Raw genomic sequence first — 17,049 nt, 5'->3', positions numbered from 1 at the left:
TCTGGAGGAGTCTCTGAGGACGCCGCCTCCCTGAGAAGGCCCCTAAGAATATCGTTGTCCCTAAGAGCGTCCCTGGTAGATCCAGCGTCCCTGACAGGTCCCCTGGGGGCTCCGCCGACTCTGAGAGGGCCCTGGTGGCGCCTCCGTGTCTGGCATAGCCAAGTGACCCAGATTGGGATAACGTCGATATCAGCTTCCCTTACAGGGACGGGGGCGCATTCAGGGGTGTTCCCAGGGATGGCGACGCCCGCAGGGGCCCTTCCACAGCTGTGGCGCCTTCAGGCGCCCTTCCAGAGACGATGTCTCCCCCAGGGTCCCTCTATGGGGCTCCACTGCCCCCAAGGAACCTGCCAGGGGATGTGGCGCCCCTATGGGCCCTTCTAGGGCCCGTGGCGCTGCTATGGGCCCTCCTAATCGCAGTGGGTGCCTTTCCAGGGACGGCAGGGTCTCTGCCAGGGGCGACGGCGCCCCCAGGGGCCCTTCCACATGCGGCATCGCCCCAAAAACTTCATAGTTTTGTCGTACATTTTGCATTCGTCCAGTAATCCCTTACTTAACTGTGATTGGTGGAGCAAGATGTAACGTCATCAAATTTCAGCCAATAGGAGAACAGAGCAATCAGTCAGCACAACACCCCAACTTATGCTTTGCTGTTGGATATGTATTCTCGTTTCACTATTCAAATTCTGGGAGATATGACGTTCAATAAATACACCGCCCATCGCATTTTCAGTATTATCGCAACCTGAACAATGAAGAGGAGAATAAATATCCAACAGGAAAACATAAGTTGGGGTGTTGTGCTAATTGATTGCTCTGTTTTCCAGTGGCTGTAATTTGATGACGTTACCACTTATTCCACCAATCACAGTTAAGTAAGAGATTACTGGAAGAATGCAATATATACGACACCATTTTCCATTGTTTTGGGGCGCCGCCTCCCCTAGGAGGACCTATTGCGAGCCACAGGCCTTGGCAGGGTCCCTGGGAGCAGTGGCGCCCCATAATGAGGCCTGGGGGGAGCCACCGACTCTGGAAGCGCCCCTGAATGCACCACCTAAGCTGGAAGGGCCTCTGGGAGCACCACGGTCCCTTGGAACGTACCTGGAGGCGCCCCCGTCCCTGGAAGGGCCCCTGGGATCACGGCTGTCCCTGTGAGGGCCCCTGGGATCACGGCTGTCCCTGTGAGGGCCCCTGGGATCACGGCTGTAACTTTGAGGGCCCCTAGGGTTTCCAGCGCTTCTAGCAGGGAACTTGGGGGTGCTGCCGTGTCTGTGAGGGTCCCTAGGAGCGTTGCTGTCCCTGAGAGGCCCATGGAAGCTCAGCTGTTCCTGGAGGAGCCTCTGAGGACGTCGCCTCCCTGAGAAGGCCCCTAGGAATGTCGTTGTCCCTAAGAGTGTCCCTGGTGGATCCAGCGTCCCTGACAGGTCCCCTGGGGTCTCCGCCGACTCTGAGAGGGCCCTGGTGGCGCCTCCGTGTCTGGCATAGCCAAGTGACCCAGATTGGGATAACGTCGATCTCAGCTTCCCTTACAGGGACGGGGGCGCATTCAGGGGTATTCCCAGGGATGGCGACGCCCGCAGGGGCCCTTCCACAGCTGTGGCGCCTTCAGGCGCCCTTCCAGAGACGGTGTCTCCCCCAGGGTCCATCTATGGGGCTCCACTGTCCCCAAGGAACCTGCCAGGGGATGTGGCGCCCCTATGGGCCCTTCTAGGGCCCGTGGCGCTGCTATGGGCCCTCCTAATCGCAGTGGGTGCCTTTCCAGGGACGGCAGGGTCTCTTCCAGGGGCGACGGCGCCCCCAGGGGCCCTTCCACATGCGGCATCGCCCCAAAAACTTCATAGTTTTGTCGTACATTTTGCATTCGTCCAGTAATCCCTTACTTAACTGTGATTGGTGGAGCAAGATGTAACGTCATCAAATTACAGCCAATAGGAGAACAGAGCAATCAGTCAGCACAACACCCCAACTTATGATTTGCTGTTGGATATTTATTCTCGTTTCACTATTTAAATTCTGGGAGATATGACGTTAAATAAAAACACCGCCCATCGCATTTTCAGTATTATCGCAACCTGAACAATGAAAAGGAGAATAAATATCCAACAGGAAAACATAAGTTGGGGTGTTGTGCTAATTGATTGCTCTGTTTTCCAGTGGCTGTAATTTGATGACGTTACCACTTATTCCACCAATCACAGTTAAGTAAGAGATTACTGGAAGAATGCAATATATACGAGACCATTTTCCATTGTTTTGGGGCGCCGCCTCCCCTAGGAGGACCTATTGCGAGCCACAGGCCTTGGCAGGGTCCCTGGGAGCAGTGGCGCCCCATAATGAGGCCTGGGGGGAGCCACCGACTCTGGAAGCGCCCCTGAATGCGCCACCTACGCTGGAAGGGCCTCTGGGAGCACCACGGTCTCTTGGAACGTACCTGGAGGCGCCCCCGTCCCTGGAAAGGCCCCTGGGATCACGGCTGTCCCTGTGAGGGCCCCTGGGATCACGGCTGTAACTTTGAGGGCCCCTAGGGTTTCCAGCCCTTCTAGCAGGGAACTTGGGGGTGCCGCCGTGTCTGTGAGGGTCCCTAGGAGCGTTGCTGTCCCTGAGAGGCCCATGGAAGCTCAGCTGTTCCTGGAGGAGCCTCTGAGGACGCCGCCTCCCTGAGAAGGCCCCTAGGAATGTCGTTGTCCCTAAGAGCGTCCCTGGTGGATCCAGCGTCCCTGACAGGTCCCCTGGGGGCTCCGCCGACTCTGAGAGGGCCCTGGTGGCGCCTCCATGTCTGGCATAGCCAAGTGACCCAGATTGGGATAACGTCGATCTCAGCTTCCCTTACAGGGACGGGGGCGCATTCAGGGGTTTTCCCAGGGATGGCGACGCCCGCAGGGGCCTTTCCACAGCTGTGGCGCCTTCAGGCGCCCTTCCAGAGACGGTGTCTCCCCCAGGGTCCCTCTATGGGGCTCCACTGCCCCCAAGGAACCTGCCAGGGGATGTGGCGCCCCTATGGGCCCTTCTAGGGCCCGTGGCGCTGCTATGGGCCCTCCTAATCGCAGTGGGTGCCTTTCCAGGGACGGCAGGGTCTCTGCCAGGGGCGACGGCGCCCCCAGGGGCCCTTCCACATGCGGCATCGGCCCAAAAACTTCATAGTTTTGTCGTACATTTTGCATTCGTCCAGTAATCCCTTACTTAACTGTGATTGGTGGAATAAGAGGCAACGTCATCAAATTACAGCCAATAAGAGAACAGAGCAATCAGTCAGCACAACACCCCAACTTATGCTTTGCTGTTGGATATTTATTCTCATTTCACTATATAAATTCTGGGAGATATGACGTTAAATAAATACACCGCCCATCGCATTTTCAGTATTATCGTAACCTGAACAATAAAAAGGAGAATAAATAAATCAATTGTTTTGGGGCGCCGCCTCCCCTAGGAGGACCTATTGTGAGCCACAGGCCTTGGCAGGGTCCCTGGGAGCAGTGGCGCCCCATAAAGAGGTCTTGAGGGAGCCACCGCCTCTGGAAGGGCCCCTGAAGGCGCCACCGCCGCTGGCAGGGCCTCTGGGAGGGCCTCTAGGAGCACCATATTCCCTAGGAACATGCCTGGAGGCGCCCCCGTCCCTGGAAAAACCCCTGGGGTCACCGCTGTCCCTGTGAGAGCCCCTCGGGCCGCCAGCGCCACTAGCAGGGCCCATGGATGTGCCGCCGTTTCTGTGAGGGTCCCTAGGAGCGTTGCCGTCCCTGAGAGGCCCATGGAAACTCGGCTGTTTCTGGAGGAACCCCTGAGAACGCCGCCTTCCTTGAGAAAGCTTCTAGGATTGCCGTTGTCCCTAAGAAAGCTCCTGGTGGATCCAGCGCCCCTGAGAGGTCCCCTGGGGGCGCCGTCGACCCTGACAGGGCCCTGGTGGCACCTCCGTGCCTGGCATGGCCAAGTGACCCTTATAGGGATAGCGGCGATCCCAGCTTCCCTTACAGGGACAGGGGCTCCTTCAGGGGTGTTCCCAGGGACGGTGACGCCCCCAGGGGCCCTGCCCCAGCGGTGGCGCCTTCAGGGGCCCTTCCAGAGGCGGTGTTTCCCCCAGGGTGACTCTATGGGGTGCCCTTGCCAGGCGCTACTATGGGGCCTCCTAGTCGTAGTGGGTGCCTTTCCAAGGGCAGCAGAGTCTCTGCCAGGGGCGACGGCGCCTCTAGGGGCCTTTCCACATGCGGCATCGCCCCAGTATCATCGTATCCTGAACAATGAAATGGAGAATAAAATATCCAACAGGAAAACGTAAGTTGGGGTGTTGTGCTGACTGAGTGCTCTATTCTCCTATTGGCTGTAATTTGGTGGATTTACATTCTAGTCCACCAATCACAGTTAAGTAATGGATTATTGGACGAGTGCAATATGTACGACACCTCCATCAAATCTCTGTGGGTTCCGCCGCCCTTTGAAGGGCCCCTGGCGTCGCCACCGCCCCTAGCAGGGACCCTGTTGCCCCTGTGAAGGACCCCACCATCCCCAGAAAGGCCTCTGGGAGCCCTGCCGCCCCTAGGAGGGCCCATAACAGCGCTACTGCTTCAGAAAGGGTCCATGTGGGCATCACCACGCTCAGCAGGGCCTCTGGGAACGTGGCTGTCCCTGGCAGTGTCCTTGGGGGCGTCGCTGTCCCTGAGAGTCCCTGGAAGTGCCCTTGGCCCTGAGAGAGCTCCTGGCAGTGCCAGCGCCCCTGACAAGAGCCCCTGGGGGCGCCGCCGTCCATGGCATTGCACCTTGGGGCGCCACTGCCCTTCAGGGGGGCCCCTGAGCGCCCCACTGTCCCTGGGAGGGCCACTGATCGCGCCGCTGTTCCTGGGAGATCCTCGGGGGGTGCCAGTGCCCTGGTAGGGCCCCTGGGGCGCTGCCGTCCCTGGAAAGGCCCCTGGGGCGCTGCCGTCCCTGGAAGGGCCCCTGGGGGCGCCGTCGTCCCTGGGAGAACGTCTGAGAGCGTGGCTGTCCCTGGGAGAACCAGCGATCCTGGCGGGGTCCTTGGGGGTGCCGCCATGTTTGTGAAGGCACCTGGGAGCTCCGCTGACCCTGAGCGAGCCCCTGGGGGCGCCACTGTCCTTGGGAGGGCCGCTGAGAGTGTGGCTTTCGCTGGGGAGTCCCTGGGCGCGGTAGCGACCCTAGCAAGGTCCTTGGGGTGCCGGTGATTATGGAAAGACCCATGGCAGCGTCGCTGTCCCTGTACTGGCTTTCTGTTATGTACTGTTCGCACTGTAGGTATGTACTGGGTCTCTGTTATGTACTGTTGGCACTGTAGGTATGTACTGGGTCTCTGTTATGTACTGTTGGCACTGTGGGCATATACTGGCTCTTTGTTACATACTGTGGGCATGTACTGGCTCTCCGTTACATACTGTGGGCAAGTACTGGCTCTGTTACGTACTGTGGGTATGTACTGGCCCTCTATTACAGACTGTTGGCACTGTGGGCATGTACTAGCATTCTGTTACAGACTGTTGGCACTGTGGGCATGTACTGGCTCTCATAAAACACACTGTTGGTAACTTAGTAAACAGATTAAGGCAGTTAAGGATTTAACCTTTGACGCCCTGGCATAGGTATGAAACAGTGCCGTAGAGGTACTTACCCGCCTGGTGTACTGTCTGGTCTCCGACGGTCAGTTGATTGAAAATGTCCAAAAGTAGGCCACCACTAGCACTATGGCACCTCAGCTACCCTGAGAGAATAGTGCCTGCAACTGTCTATCTATCTATCTATTACTAAACAGCGGTAACCACCCATTAAGTTACGGTAATTAACATAATCTCTTCATCTATACTTTTCCATGTTAGGTTTTCTTAGTTAATGGTTTAATTAATTTGAAAAGTATTATATTATTCTTAGATAAAAGCAAATTTAGTAATAATTAAGTATTTATTAGATATAATTGAGAAAATCAGTAATGCAGGGCAGCCCTGATTCGTCAATGCATGGCTCTTTCCAAAGCTGAAGAACTTGGAGTACTTTACAGTACTCTTACTTTTTTTTTTTTCTGTAAAGTTTTCCTTATTGTTTCTTTTCTACACCACGATATAATTTACCAAACTGACTTGTGGAGTCGGGATATGTGTGTGTATTGGCCAAAGTAACATAGATCCCCAATTGTGGAAAGTAGTAATACTTTACTTTACTTTATGTACACGAACAATCTTGTGATGGGTATTTGAGCAATGCTATGAAGTGCTAGTAAGTTTTGCAGCATCTCCAAATGGGGAGGTAGAAACTTGGTTAAATTCAATAGTAATAAAACTCAGTACTTACCAATTACTCTTTCCAAATTAGATGATTTCCTACCAATCACATTTCAGGATGCAATCATTTTGTCAAATTCTAAAATAGATATGCTAGGCTTCACCATTTCCTCTAAAATGTCATGGAAGGGTACAAGATTCAGGGAAAATGTGCATTATTCAAAAGATTGACAATAGAAGGCAGAGACGACCAAGAAGATGGAAGGATGGGGTAAGGAATGTACTTCAAGTGCAAGGATGGATATCCAGGAGGCATGAGCAGTGTTCATGAATGAGTGGTTTTAGGGAAGGACATTCAGCACTAGTGACAGTGATGCTGGCTTGGGTGAAGCAGCAGGGTAGATACAGTATTTGGGCCTTGTTGTCAAAGGGGAGTCTTATAGCCGCACACATCTGTTACAGCAGTAAGAATAAATGAATGACGACAAGAGAGGAGATTATGAATGTATGTGTGTGGCTTCCAATTTGGCCACCCTCTCCTACAGTGGATATACTGTAACCTGTAAGACTACAAATAAAATGTATGCAGCATCCAGTCAAGTTATACTTGAACCTAACATAATAATTTTTAATAACATTTGTGTCTGATCTGTTAGAGTGCCATACAGTTGCATCCCTTAAATAGATAGGCCTGTAGAATAAAGTCGAAACACAGCACCACTGGTACAGTACTGTATTACCACTTTTAAGGTTTATGTAAGAACTAACATGGACAGTTATGAAAACCAATAATTAAACCAATACAGGTGCTCCTCTACTTATCAACATGTTATGTTCCTGAGGCTTGTTCCCAAGTACAATTTTACTCTTGTAGATACTGAACATACAGGTATTGTAAACAATAAAATATGTACAGTACAGTACAGCTGTGTCCCAGCAATAAATAGAGCACATTACTCAGTATATCTTCCCAGCCTTTAACATTATTATAATGTATAAATAGTCAATTGGATATATGGACAAGTATGTTTGTACAGTACTGTATCTCTGGAAGGTCATAAATTGTGAGTAGAGGAGCACCAGTAAATACAACTTTATAATGTGGTTGGCGCCAAAATGAAATACATTATAAAAATCAACATACTGTACATAATATGTGCTACATTTTCTTATTCCATATCCAAAGATTTTTCTGTAGATCATAGATTTTGTAGTCTATTCATAATATTTACTAATTCCAATCAAGTGACTTGTAACCAACTGATTAAAAAAAGTACCATATAGAGAAGAGATAGCATAAAAACTTCTGATAGAGGTATTCCACAACAGAACGGATACAGTACTGTAAGGAATCACTGTACACACATGCTTACTACCCCTCAGATGGCTGCATGCATTTTGTGGTATTTTTTCCATGGTACTTCCCATTAAAAAGAAGTTACCATAAAAAATTTACATTGGTCTTATGAATCATGACTCAGTGATTATTATCAATGTCAAATGTAACTGCATATGTTATTGGGAAGGAATAAAACTTGTGATGCAATCTCAATTTTCATAGGGTCTACATTTAATCAAATTCAGAAGAAAATAGTAATTTTTAGTTAAAGTTAAATTAGTTTTTTTGAACATCACCCTTGATTAGAAAGTTTCTGTACAATAAAATCAAGAGACTTTCTTATAGCAACTAAATTATTGTCTATGTTCTCAAGAACCCGGTTCCCTTCACGCTGTACATTTATTAATTCCTGTTGTCTCTTCCACTCTCGCCACTCTCGCCGTGACTCCTGCTCCTCCGCGTCATCAATTATTTGCTGCTTTATATGCCCTTTGACTTGTGTTTGAATAGGAACACTCTGTTCTGGGTATACTTGATCATGGTTTTGAACTGCAGGTATTAGAATAATTTTAGGTGAACTGTGCTCATCAGTTCTTATTCTTTTTCGACTTGGTTCTGGAGAGGACGGAGGGGAGGCTAGAGTGGAGGCTGGTGACAAGGGGCTGGAAGAACGAGTCTGAGAGGTTCCCGGCAACATCTCCTCTAAGGGCGAGACTGAAGACTTTTGTCTAACGGCATTCATGTTCCCCATTAATTCATGCATTGCCTGAAATGAAGCAAGGAATTAGATACTGTTCTGTACATTTGCCTCAAAGAATTTCTTTACCTGTATCGAAATACGGTTATTTCTAAATTATTTTACACACGCGCATGCACGCACGCACTCTCTCTAGCTGGTACACCACTGCCATACAATATTCGCACATGTGTCTTTCTATTGCTAAGCCTTATCAAAGTTTTTATCAACCTGACTGTAAGACTGGTGACTATTAGATATTCAATTGACAGTATTAAGGGAGAACTGAAGGTGCCTATATGATGATTGGGAAGGCGTACTAAAGTGAATAAATGTGACCGGGTCTGAAGGTTATGATACTTACATCTGTGTACGATTAGTAAACATAGCTACCTTGGGTATCAGATGAAAATATATGAGAACAATGATCTGGGAAAAAGATAAATGTATCAGACATGTGTGAAGTGTTGGAACTGACCCATAAACTATACTCCATGGAAAATATCTTATGTACCTCAGTGTGAACTTAATCCACATCATTACCCCATGTGACAAATAACCACGAACAATGTAATGATTTGAGAATCTTATGAAAGTGTTAAACAGTTGAAAAGTGTGGGGGAATGAATCATACATAGGGAATAAAGGGAAGTGGATATACCCAAACAAAGAACCAAGGCTTTTGCTTGGTCTGGCTCCTAATTCGGCCGCGGCTACAGTTTCGAGGTGATGAGATAGACAAAGTAATTTGCCAGAAGCTGGCTAACCAGACACTTATTGTAGTATGTAATTTAGAATTAAGGTATGTAACTATAAGGCATAAAGTCACAATATAAGAAAGTGTATGTGTGGGGGCTAGAAATTCAAGCATTGGCACCAGTAGGCCTATTCAGTGTGAGACCTGGAGACTCGTCCTCAGTGACGCTCGGCACCTCATACACGCTGGTCAGTACACTACAGCTGGTGCTACAGCAGAGTACTTAAAGAGGCATATCTAGCACTTTAAATACACCCTAAAGCCTTGTCTAATGTTATTGTAATATAATAAGTTAATTATGAGGTTTTGTAATGTTGTGTATTAATACACAGGCTCATCAGGCCAGTGAACACATTTGTTTACACTCAGTGATGCTCAGCATCTCATACATGTAGGTGTGCCCCACCTGTGAGTGGAGGGAGACCAGTGAGGTTGGAGAGAATGCTTGGCCCAGCAACCCCTGTTCTACTTTGAGGAACCCACCTCATGTTGTGGGTAAAGCTTTTGGCCACTATGCAACCTCCACTGTGGATCTCTGGACATCTTGCACTTCAACACCCCGGTTGTGAAGAAATGATAGTGCTATTTGAGGTGCTCATGGTTGCCACTTTAAGCGACCTAATGATGCCGGACGCAGAAATAGTCCAGGTATGGATGCCTGGGAAGGATCTCATCTACCTAACAAGAGTAGAGTGTGAGATAGGTACCTCGTGTGTGTACCTTGATGCTAAGAATGAGCTGCAGTACCTGTATGTACAGCTCCTCCCCGACTTAAAACGGGGTTAGGGACCCAAATCCAGGTCGTAAGTCGAAATGGTCATAAGTCGGAAATGCTTAAATAATACATAGAAAATCTAAAATGGGTGTCTCTTTTTCTTCTCAGCACCACAAAACATTTACTTTTAAGCTTGCCAGCCATTTTAAAGTGAATTACAAAAATTTTTTTTGTCTGTGTACTGACTTTGGGACTCGAAAATACGTAATTCTACGAAATTTTGGTACGGCTGAGGCAGGTCGTAAGTGCGGGTGGTCGTAAGTCGAGTAGGTCGTAAGTCGGGGAGGATCTGTACTGTACTGTGTACAGTATATTATCAAATGTTCCTTATTAAGGGTGACGTTGAGGAGGTTGATGCTATTGCAAGAACGAACTAGGTAAGGAGGTCCATGATTTTGTGTGGAGAGAAGACCTTAATTAATTATGTGGAAAGGGTCGGACATTTTGTGTGTGGTGCAGTGACCTTAATAATTGCTTGGGGAAGGTCAACTATTTTTATATTGTGACTTAATGCGATATTTTTAATTTAGGAAATAAAGTAATTAAATTCTTGGTTGGTGTTTCACCCTTCCTTCCACTCTCAACTTGGTTAATGAAAAACATGAACTCACAGTGCTTGGATTGCTCTGCCAGCTACCTAAAGAACACTACACATACTGTCCTGTGGTCTGGTGACAGCGACTTTAAGTTAAGAAGTAAATTAAGTAGCCCTCGGATTAAGTGACCACACTAAAGGGCAATACATGGTCAAGGTGCTAATGAATGCAAAAAGCTCAAAGGGAGACCTCTAGGTATGTGACCACATGGTGTCACCCCACACCATAGCCTTCACGGCTTCACCCACACAACTTTTTTACTTTGGTTTATAAGTAATTAATTAAAAGATATATTACAAGCTTGCTAAAGACAATAAAACTCTTTGTTTGGGGCAAGTAATGACTAATGATGTTACTTGAGTACAGAACTCAAGTAAATTTATTTAGTTATTTTACAACTCTGCTTTTCATATGGGTTTGCAGATTTGATGTATGCAAATTAGAGATAGGTTGCCTACATTACTAAGACTTCTTGAAGACCTATTAAATGACAGGAATGCTGGAGTGAGCCGGTGATGGTAGAGGATTCTTAGCCCAAATAAATGTTCACTTTACAGTATAATGAAGTTGGTAATTATGAGATATTCTTACTAAGACAAGTCAGTTATCTAATTTACTGCAGTCAGTCAATTTTGACATAGGAATTAATTGAAAACCACCACAGCTCAGCTTGAAGACTCGCACTCAACTCCAGCTTCACATTATGCCCTATAGTAAGGGTAAAGAATACATTAATTCATGATTTTGATCTTTCAGACATTGTTTGTTTTTTCAAGGAGCGTGAGGAAGGAAAAGCAAATTTCCATAAAATTTGCAAGATTAATCTGTTCTTTGTAAATCTAATGGCAAACAGTCTGAAAACCCACTTGCTGTAGTATTTGTAAAAAATCTGTATATATACTGGATTCTTCAATCCCATACTAGACCACAAGCTGTCCGAGATGAAAAGATGCTTCAGCGATGAATATTGTATGTTCTGCAATGAAAGCAATACAAGTACTTGATCCCCAAAGTGTGAATTTCTTGGGTTATGAACCGACCATGACATGTACTGTATATTACTTGTTTACACTGAGGCTGCCGGGCGGTCACATCCCATGGCTGCATAATGACATGTTGCATCATATATATACCGGTATCTGTAAATGTCTTTCACAATCCAAAACTTTACCAAATGTTACAAAAATTGTAATAGCTATGCAGTACAGTAAATAAATCAAACTACAGTATTTCAAAATATCTCTCTTATTTCAAAATTTTACTAAATATTAAAAAAAATTTTAATATAGATTTTGTAACAGCAAAACATTATGAATTAAGAGTGATTTCGAATTTGATGGGAATGAATTATGGGGGTTTTACTGTACGAAATTCACTTAACGGATGGTTTTCAAGGAACCAAACCCATTCATATAGCGAGGGGTAACTGTACATGAAAAAAATATATTAATACTGTACCTATACAGTATCTTAGGGGGGGAAGGGGGAGATACTGCAACCACTACTTAAATTATTTTTCTATACCCAAAGACCTTACCTCAAAATATTCATGTCTTCTTGTAATGGATTCTTCCCCATAGTTATGCATCTTGTTCAGCACATTCCTGTACGTTGATGCCAAGTTATGCCACTTCTTCTCTACTCTGTATGCACTAACTTCATACCCATACTCACGTAATTTTGTACTAGCATCCTCATACAACATTTTCATGGTATATTTTTTGTTGCGAAACTTTGGCCAAAGGTGACGTATTTCTGAGAGGAGAAGGTGGACCATATCCCTCGACCATTTTTGATAAACTTTACCTGTAAAGAATAAGTTTTGTACTAACACATATTGGTATACAGTACATTATAATAAATATAATCAATGGTTGGCTAATGTAACAATACAGTACTGTACTGTATACTGTGAAAACTTTTAATCTCCCTAAAACAATAGGAAAACTATATCTCTAAACTGTAGCTTGGTGAGTGTTGCTGCCCCATCAGTGTGTTCACCACCAATTTTTGCCAGAGTTTAGTCAACAGGTTAAGTAGGAACCTCCAATTTCTTTCAGGTATTAATAGAATTTCTTGCCCTTTAATGATATACAGTAGAAGTCCAAAAATCCAGACTGCTTGGGGATTGGGTTGGTCCGGATTTTCGGATTTTCCGGATTCTCAGGCAGTACTTTTAAAATTCAAATTTAAGGAGGAATAAAGAAGAGATGAACAGGTACATTTTGATAGTTTATTCATTAGCAAATATAGCATACTTCATTTATCAAAACGAGCAGTTTTAAGGAAAGAGCTGTGAATTGTAGAATTTTATTCTTTGCCTTTTTTATATCATAAATTGTAGACTTTCCAATGTCGTATGTTTCCATTAGAACAGTATTGCTCACACCACGTTCTAGTTTCTTAATTATTTCAAGTTTGTCACTCAATTTCAACGTGTTCTTTCTCTTCACACAACGAAGTTTATCTACTTTAGGAGCCATTATTATGGGCTTGTATAGTACATGTACTCTGTAAATGAAAAAAGTAGGACTCAAAATTACATACATTGTCACAGTTTGATTGCTCGTTTTAAAGTGGCGACCGCATGGTCGCTTGTTGTCGCTATGCAGCTGTGGCACTCACGCATGCACACATACACACAAAAGCCCGCTAAATAAAAAAAATAAAAAAGTTAAAATTTCCTAAAAGTCCGGATTCTCGGGTGGTCCGGATTTCTGGACTTTTACTGTAAATAAGGTACAGTGATCCCTCGGTTAACGAAATTTCGGTTAACGGATTACCTTCCATAAGATTCTTCACTTCGGTTAACGATGCTAACCCTCGGTTAAAGAATTCCTTACGAATTGTTCCCAACATGTTTTCGCCTGCATTTGGCTGCCCACCAGCTGTAGTATTAGTCCGCCAATACAGTAATCGGTTTTAGGGCTTAAATTCCTTACCATTTTAGTATATATTAAGAAGGTTGTACTATTCAATAATTTTAAAAGTTTCATATTAAATTTTTAGTCATTTTAACAATTATTGAACATAATTGAAGTACAGGAAGCTGGTTTTTTGCGCGCCAAACAGCCACTCAACACACCAAGCTTAGCGTCAGTTTGTTTAGCAGTTCAGAGGAAGGAACATCTTGTTTGAGACTCTTCAACACAAATGCTTTTTTCTGTGTTTCCAGTCAAATTATTGGTCATTTTGAAATATATTTTACATATTGATAATATATAGCACAGTGCAGTGTTAATTTAAAGAAAATAATCTTGAATTACACCAAGCGAACTAAAATTTTATGGGTGAAATGGCAGCATGGGGTGACTTCTCTTCCACCCCAATGCCTTCTCTTCTCCCTTCTCCTCCACCCCCATTCTAATTCCCATCATCATCATCAACCAGGAGCCTTCTACATGCACACCTCAAAGTAAGTGTACTTTACTGCATTTGTTTTTAGTTTGTATGTAATTTTCAGTGAGCTGGAACCAATTTCCCAAAAACCCATTGAAACAATGGTTTCGGTTAAAAAATTTTTCGGTTAACGAGCAACCTTCTGGAGCGAATTGTGCACGTTAACCGAGGGACCACTGTATTATTATCGTTTCAGTCATTCAGCAAGTTTTAGGATTTTAAGTTTTGTAATCAGTAGTTTAGACAATTCTAAGATTTGTCTCTTCTGTAGCATTTCTTCCACAAATTATTACTTTCCGAGAAAGCCGTAATAATTTATTGATAAATCATCTTATTTTTTCTAAGTCCATTGTTTATGTTACCACCATCCGAGAGAGCTCCTGTGTGTTCGTTTGTTGGTTACTATGCTGCATTACACGTGTGCTCGAGTCTGACGCATGCATAGTTGTTCTTTGGATGTTGATTGATGTTGATTGGTACGTATTATTTTATATCAACCAATCACAGCTCGGTATAGGCTCCTGGTACCACCGCTTGAATTTGAATGAATTTCCATGATATCTTCCTTGTGTGGTGGCTGTGATCTCGACTACTTTGAAACCATCACCAAATTTTACATCAAATATTACGGTAAAGATGAAGAAGTGTGGAAATTTCTACACGAACACGGTGTTCTACCTACGGAAATTACTTGCACAAAGCGTAACCAGCCTTGTAGTTACCGAGCTGAAAAACACCTTCAGTACTGTGGGAGAAGAACTGTTATTCCCAAGTCTAGCAAGAGAAAGAAGTGCAATTATAGTCGAAGTAGACGAGTCGCAATTTGGCAAGCGGAAGTACGAGAGGGGCCGTGTCTGTGGAGGGATCTTAAGGAGCAACTGAAGAGGCCTGGGAACAAGTCCACGTATTTTAAACAGTACTTGGCACGCTACTTGTTCCATCATACAGTTGAGCGAGGACAAGCTTCAACACCAGTTTTTCGTCACTGCCAGCACGCTCTATCCCCCAAGTCAGAAAAACAGCGGCCAGTGCGATCTGTGGATGACGAGACGGAGGACCCTGATGACCCCGACTCTTCTAGGTCTAATTAAGGGAAGCACACGGTTGGATAGGTTAGGTTACTTTAGCCCTCAGCTGTGTGCGGATATTATTTCGCTGTTTGGACATAGGTTAGCCAACTGAGTGCATGCAGTAGGGTGTGTGTGTGTGGACATATTTACACCATCCGAATATAGGTTGGTTGACTGGGTCCACGCAGTAGGTTAGGATAAGATAAATTTGGTTAGATTGCATTTGAGAAGCTGTGCTGTGACCGATTTTTACCAGTTAGGTTAGGTTCAAATTATGTTTTTCCCATGGTTTTTGATGTGTTTTGAATGATTTTGACCTTCAATTCTATCGCAAATTACTGCTTTTTGTGATTTACCCCCACCCAAAACCACTGGTTCTCACTGGGATCCGCATTATCGGTAAAAATAAAGGTCAGAATCGTTCAAGACACATTAAAAACCATGGGAAAAACATAATTTCAACCTAACCTATTAGATAGATGACTGAAAAGATAATTTTACCATAAGTAATTAGCCACAAAATCATTATAAGTGCAAATTACCAATACTCATGTCTGCAGAAGAGGCCACCAACAATGAGGTAAACTCCAGTTACGTAGACACTGCCATAGTTGTTAATCAGTTGAAGTTGCTGCTATACAATTCTCCTAACTGCTGCAGTACAGTGCCATAACAAATCTGTAAGATGATAAAATTCAAAGATATTAATTATGCACTAACTTACAAATATTGTGTAAGTCTCAAACACATGTACACTTTATCAGGTGAAAAAGTTGTAGGCCTAATGATGAATTATGAAAACCTAACACTTATTTATGTAAATTATTTAATTCAAGTAGACAGTTAAGGTAATTTTGTATACAACAGTCACAAAGGTTAACCAGGAACTCTCAAGACAATTATTATAGAAGATAACTTATTGTTTACCTAAAAACACAATAGTAGTAACATAACTTGAGAGAGATGAGATGAACTACCTAACCTGACCTGACCTGACCTAACCTAACCTAACCTAACCTGACCAGCCATCATATGTCTACATGTATTCCGTGAAGACAAATATTAATATAATAGTGTGGGTCATTCTTCCTTGTTCTTTCAAGTTTAATGTGTACGGGAACGTCACTATTCTCGCCCTTGAATCACAGATCAAGTATCATGGACCTGGTGAACGAGGTAGTTTACCTCAACTGCTGAGTGCACACAATTCAGATTTTGCACCTCTGGTATCTGCAATTCCCTCTTATTCAATCTTATAGTGACGCTTACTAGACATATGTACAGTATAATCCTTCACCAACACAGTAGAGGAAGGTGTTAACAGGTTATAGACTTAAAAAAAAGTCTTATTCTTACCAAACTGGAAACAAGGTTGGTGTTGGAACGCGGCCACAACAACAACACGGCTGATGTTCACTACTGTACCACTACCACACACACACACCTCCACTTACTGGTTTACTTAGTTATTTAGTATAACATGAGTAAAAAAATTATGTAAAATTTAAATACAAAGTATTTTTTTCTTAAATTAGTAGATTAAAACGTTATTTATTCATACAAAAAAATATTTTATTATTTTTAGCTGTGGTGTTCCTGTAACATTAACACTGTTCATGGTAGAGCTGTGCCTGTGACCCCTGAGTGATGGGGCGGGCGTTGGCCAGCTACAGGTATAGACACTAGACTGAGTATTGACTACCCTGAGCCATCTGATATGTTTATACACCTTAATTAGGCCACCCCTTGCGCCGGGGTAACTGAGGTGTTGAAGTGCAGGTACCAGTCTGGTGACCCTCCTTTGGGCCAAGTGTGAGCTTCCCTACGGCCAGACTTGACAAACACTGGTAAAAGGTTCCTATATACTCAGGAACAAATTCATTCCCAATACTAAAACGAATTAAACTCAAGCATACTAGCTATGAGAGGTGTGAATATTCCTCTTCATGGATTATACTATATACTTTATAAGGCTTCAAAGTCGTTTCATTTCAATGTGGACACCTTGTGTTAGCATTACTGTGGAATGACCACGGTTGTACATGTTAGCGTAAAATCAGACGATTCATATTACGCTTAATAGCCCATAAAACATGTAGCTATAACTTCATTATTGAGTCCCCCATCTGAGGCGTCCGTTTTCTCTCGAGTAGTACCGA

At 44.5% G+C, this 17,049-nt stretch overlaps 1 protein-coding gene across 2 annotated transcripts; it reads right to left on the bottom strand.

The window, feature by feature from the left end:
• Positions 1 to 7,761: 7,761 nt before the first annotated feature.
• Positions 7,762 to 16,301, bottom strand: LOC121864026. Of its 2 annotated transcripts, none has more exons than XM_042362908.1 (4): positions 16,247 to 16,301; positions 15,433 to 15,568; positions 11,959 to 12,227; positions 7,762 to 8,323 (listed from the first exon to the last, which is right to left on the bottom strand). In XM_042362908.1, the coding sequence occupies exons 2-4, from the start codon at positions 15,440 to 15,442 to the stop codon at positions 7,850 to 7,852; spliced, it is 753 nt and encodes a 250-aa protein (XP_042218842.1). In that variant the 5' UTR covers positions 15,443 to 15,568; positions 16,247 to 16,301; the 3' UTR covers positions 7,762 to 7,849. The 2 variants fall into 2 exon arrangements, with proteins under 2 accessions (XP_042218842.1, XP_042218841.1); XM_042362907.1 differs by lacking the exon at positions 16,247 to 16,301 and adding an exon at positions 16,076 to 16,215.
• Positions 16,302 to 17,049: the final 748 nt, after the last annotated feature.

This window comes from Homarus americanus, unplaced genomic scaffold (genome assembly GCF_018991925.1).
Source record: "Homarus americanus isolate GMGI-L3 unplaced genomic scaffold, GMGI_Hamer_2.0 scaffold14720, whole genome shotgun sequence".
Classification (NCBI taxonomy): domain Eukaryota; kingdom Metazoa; phylum Arthropoda; class Malacostraca; order Decapoda; family Nephropidae; genus Homarus; species Homarus americanus.
The sequence above is the reverse complement of the archived record's forward strand: the minus strand, read 5'-3'. Positions and strand labels throughout refer to the sequence as shown.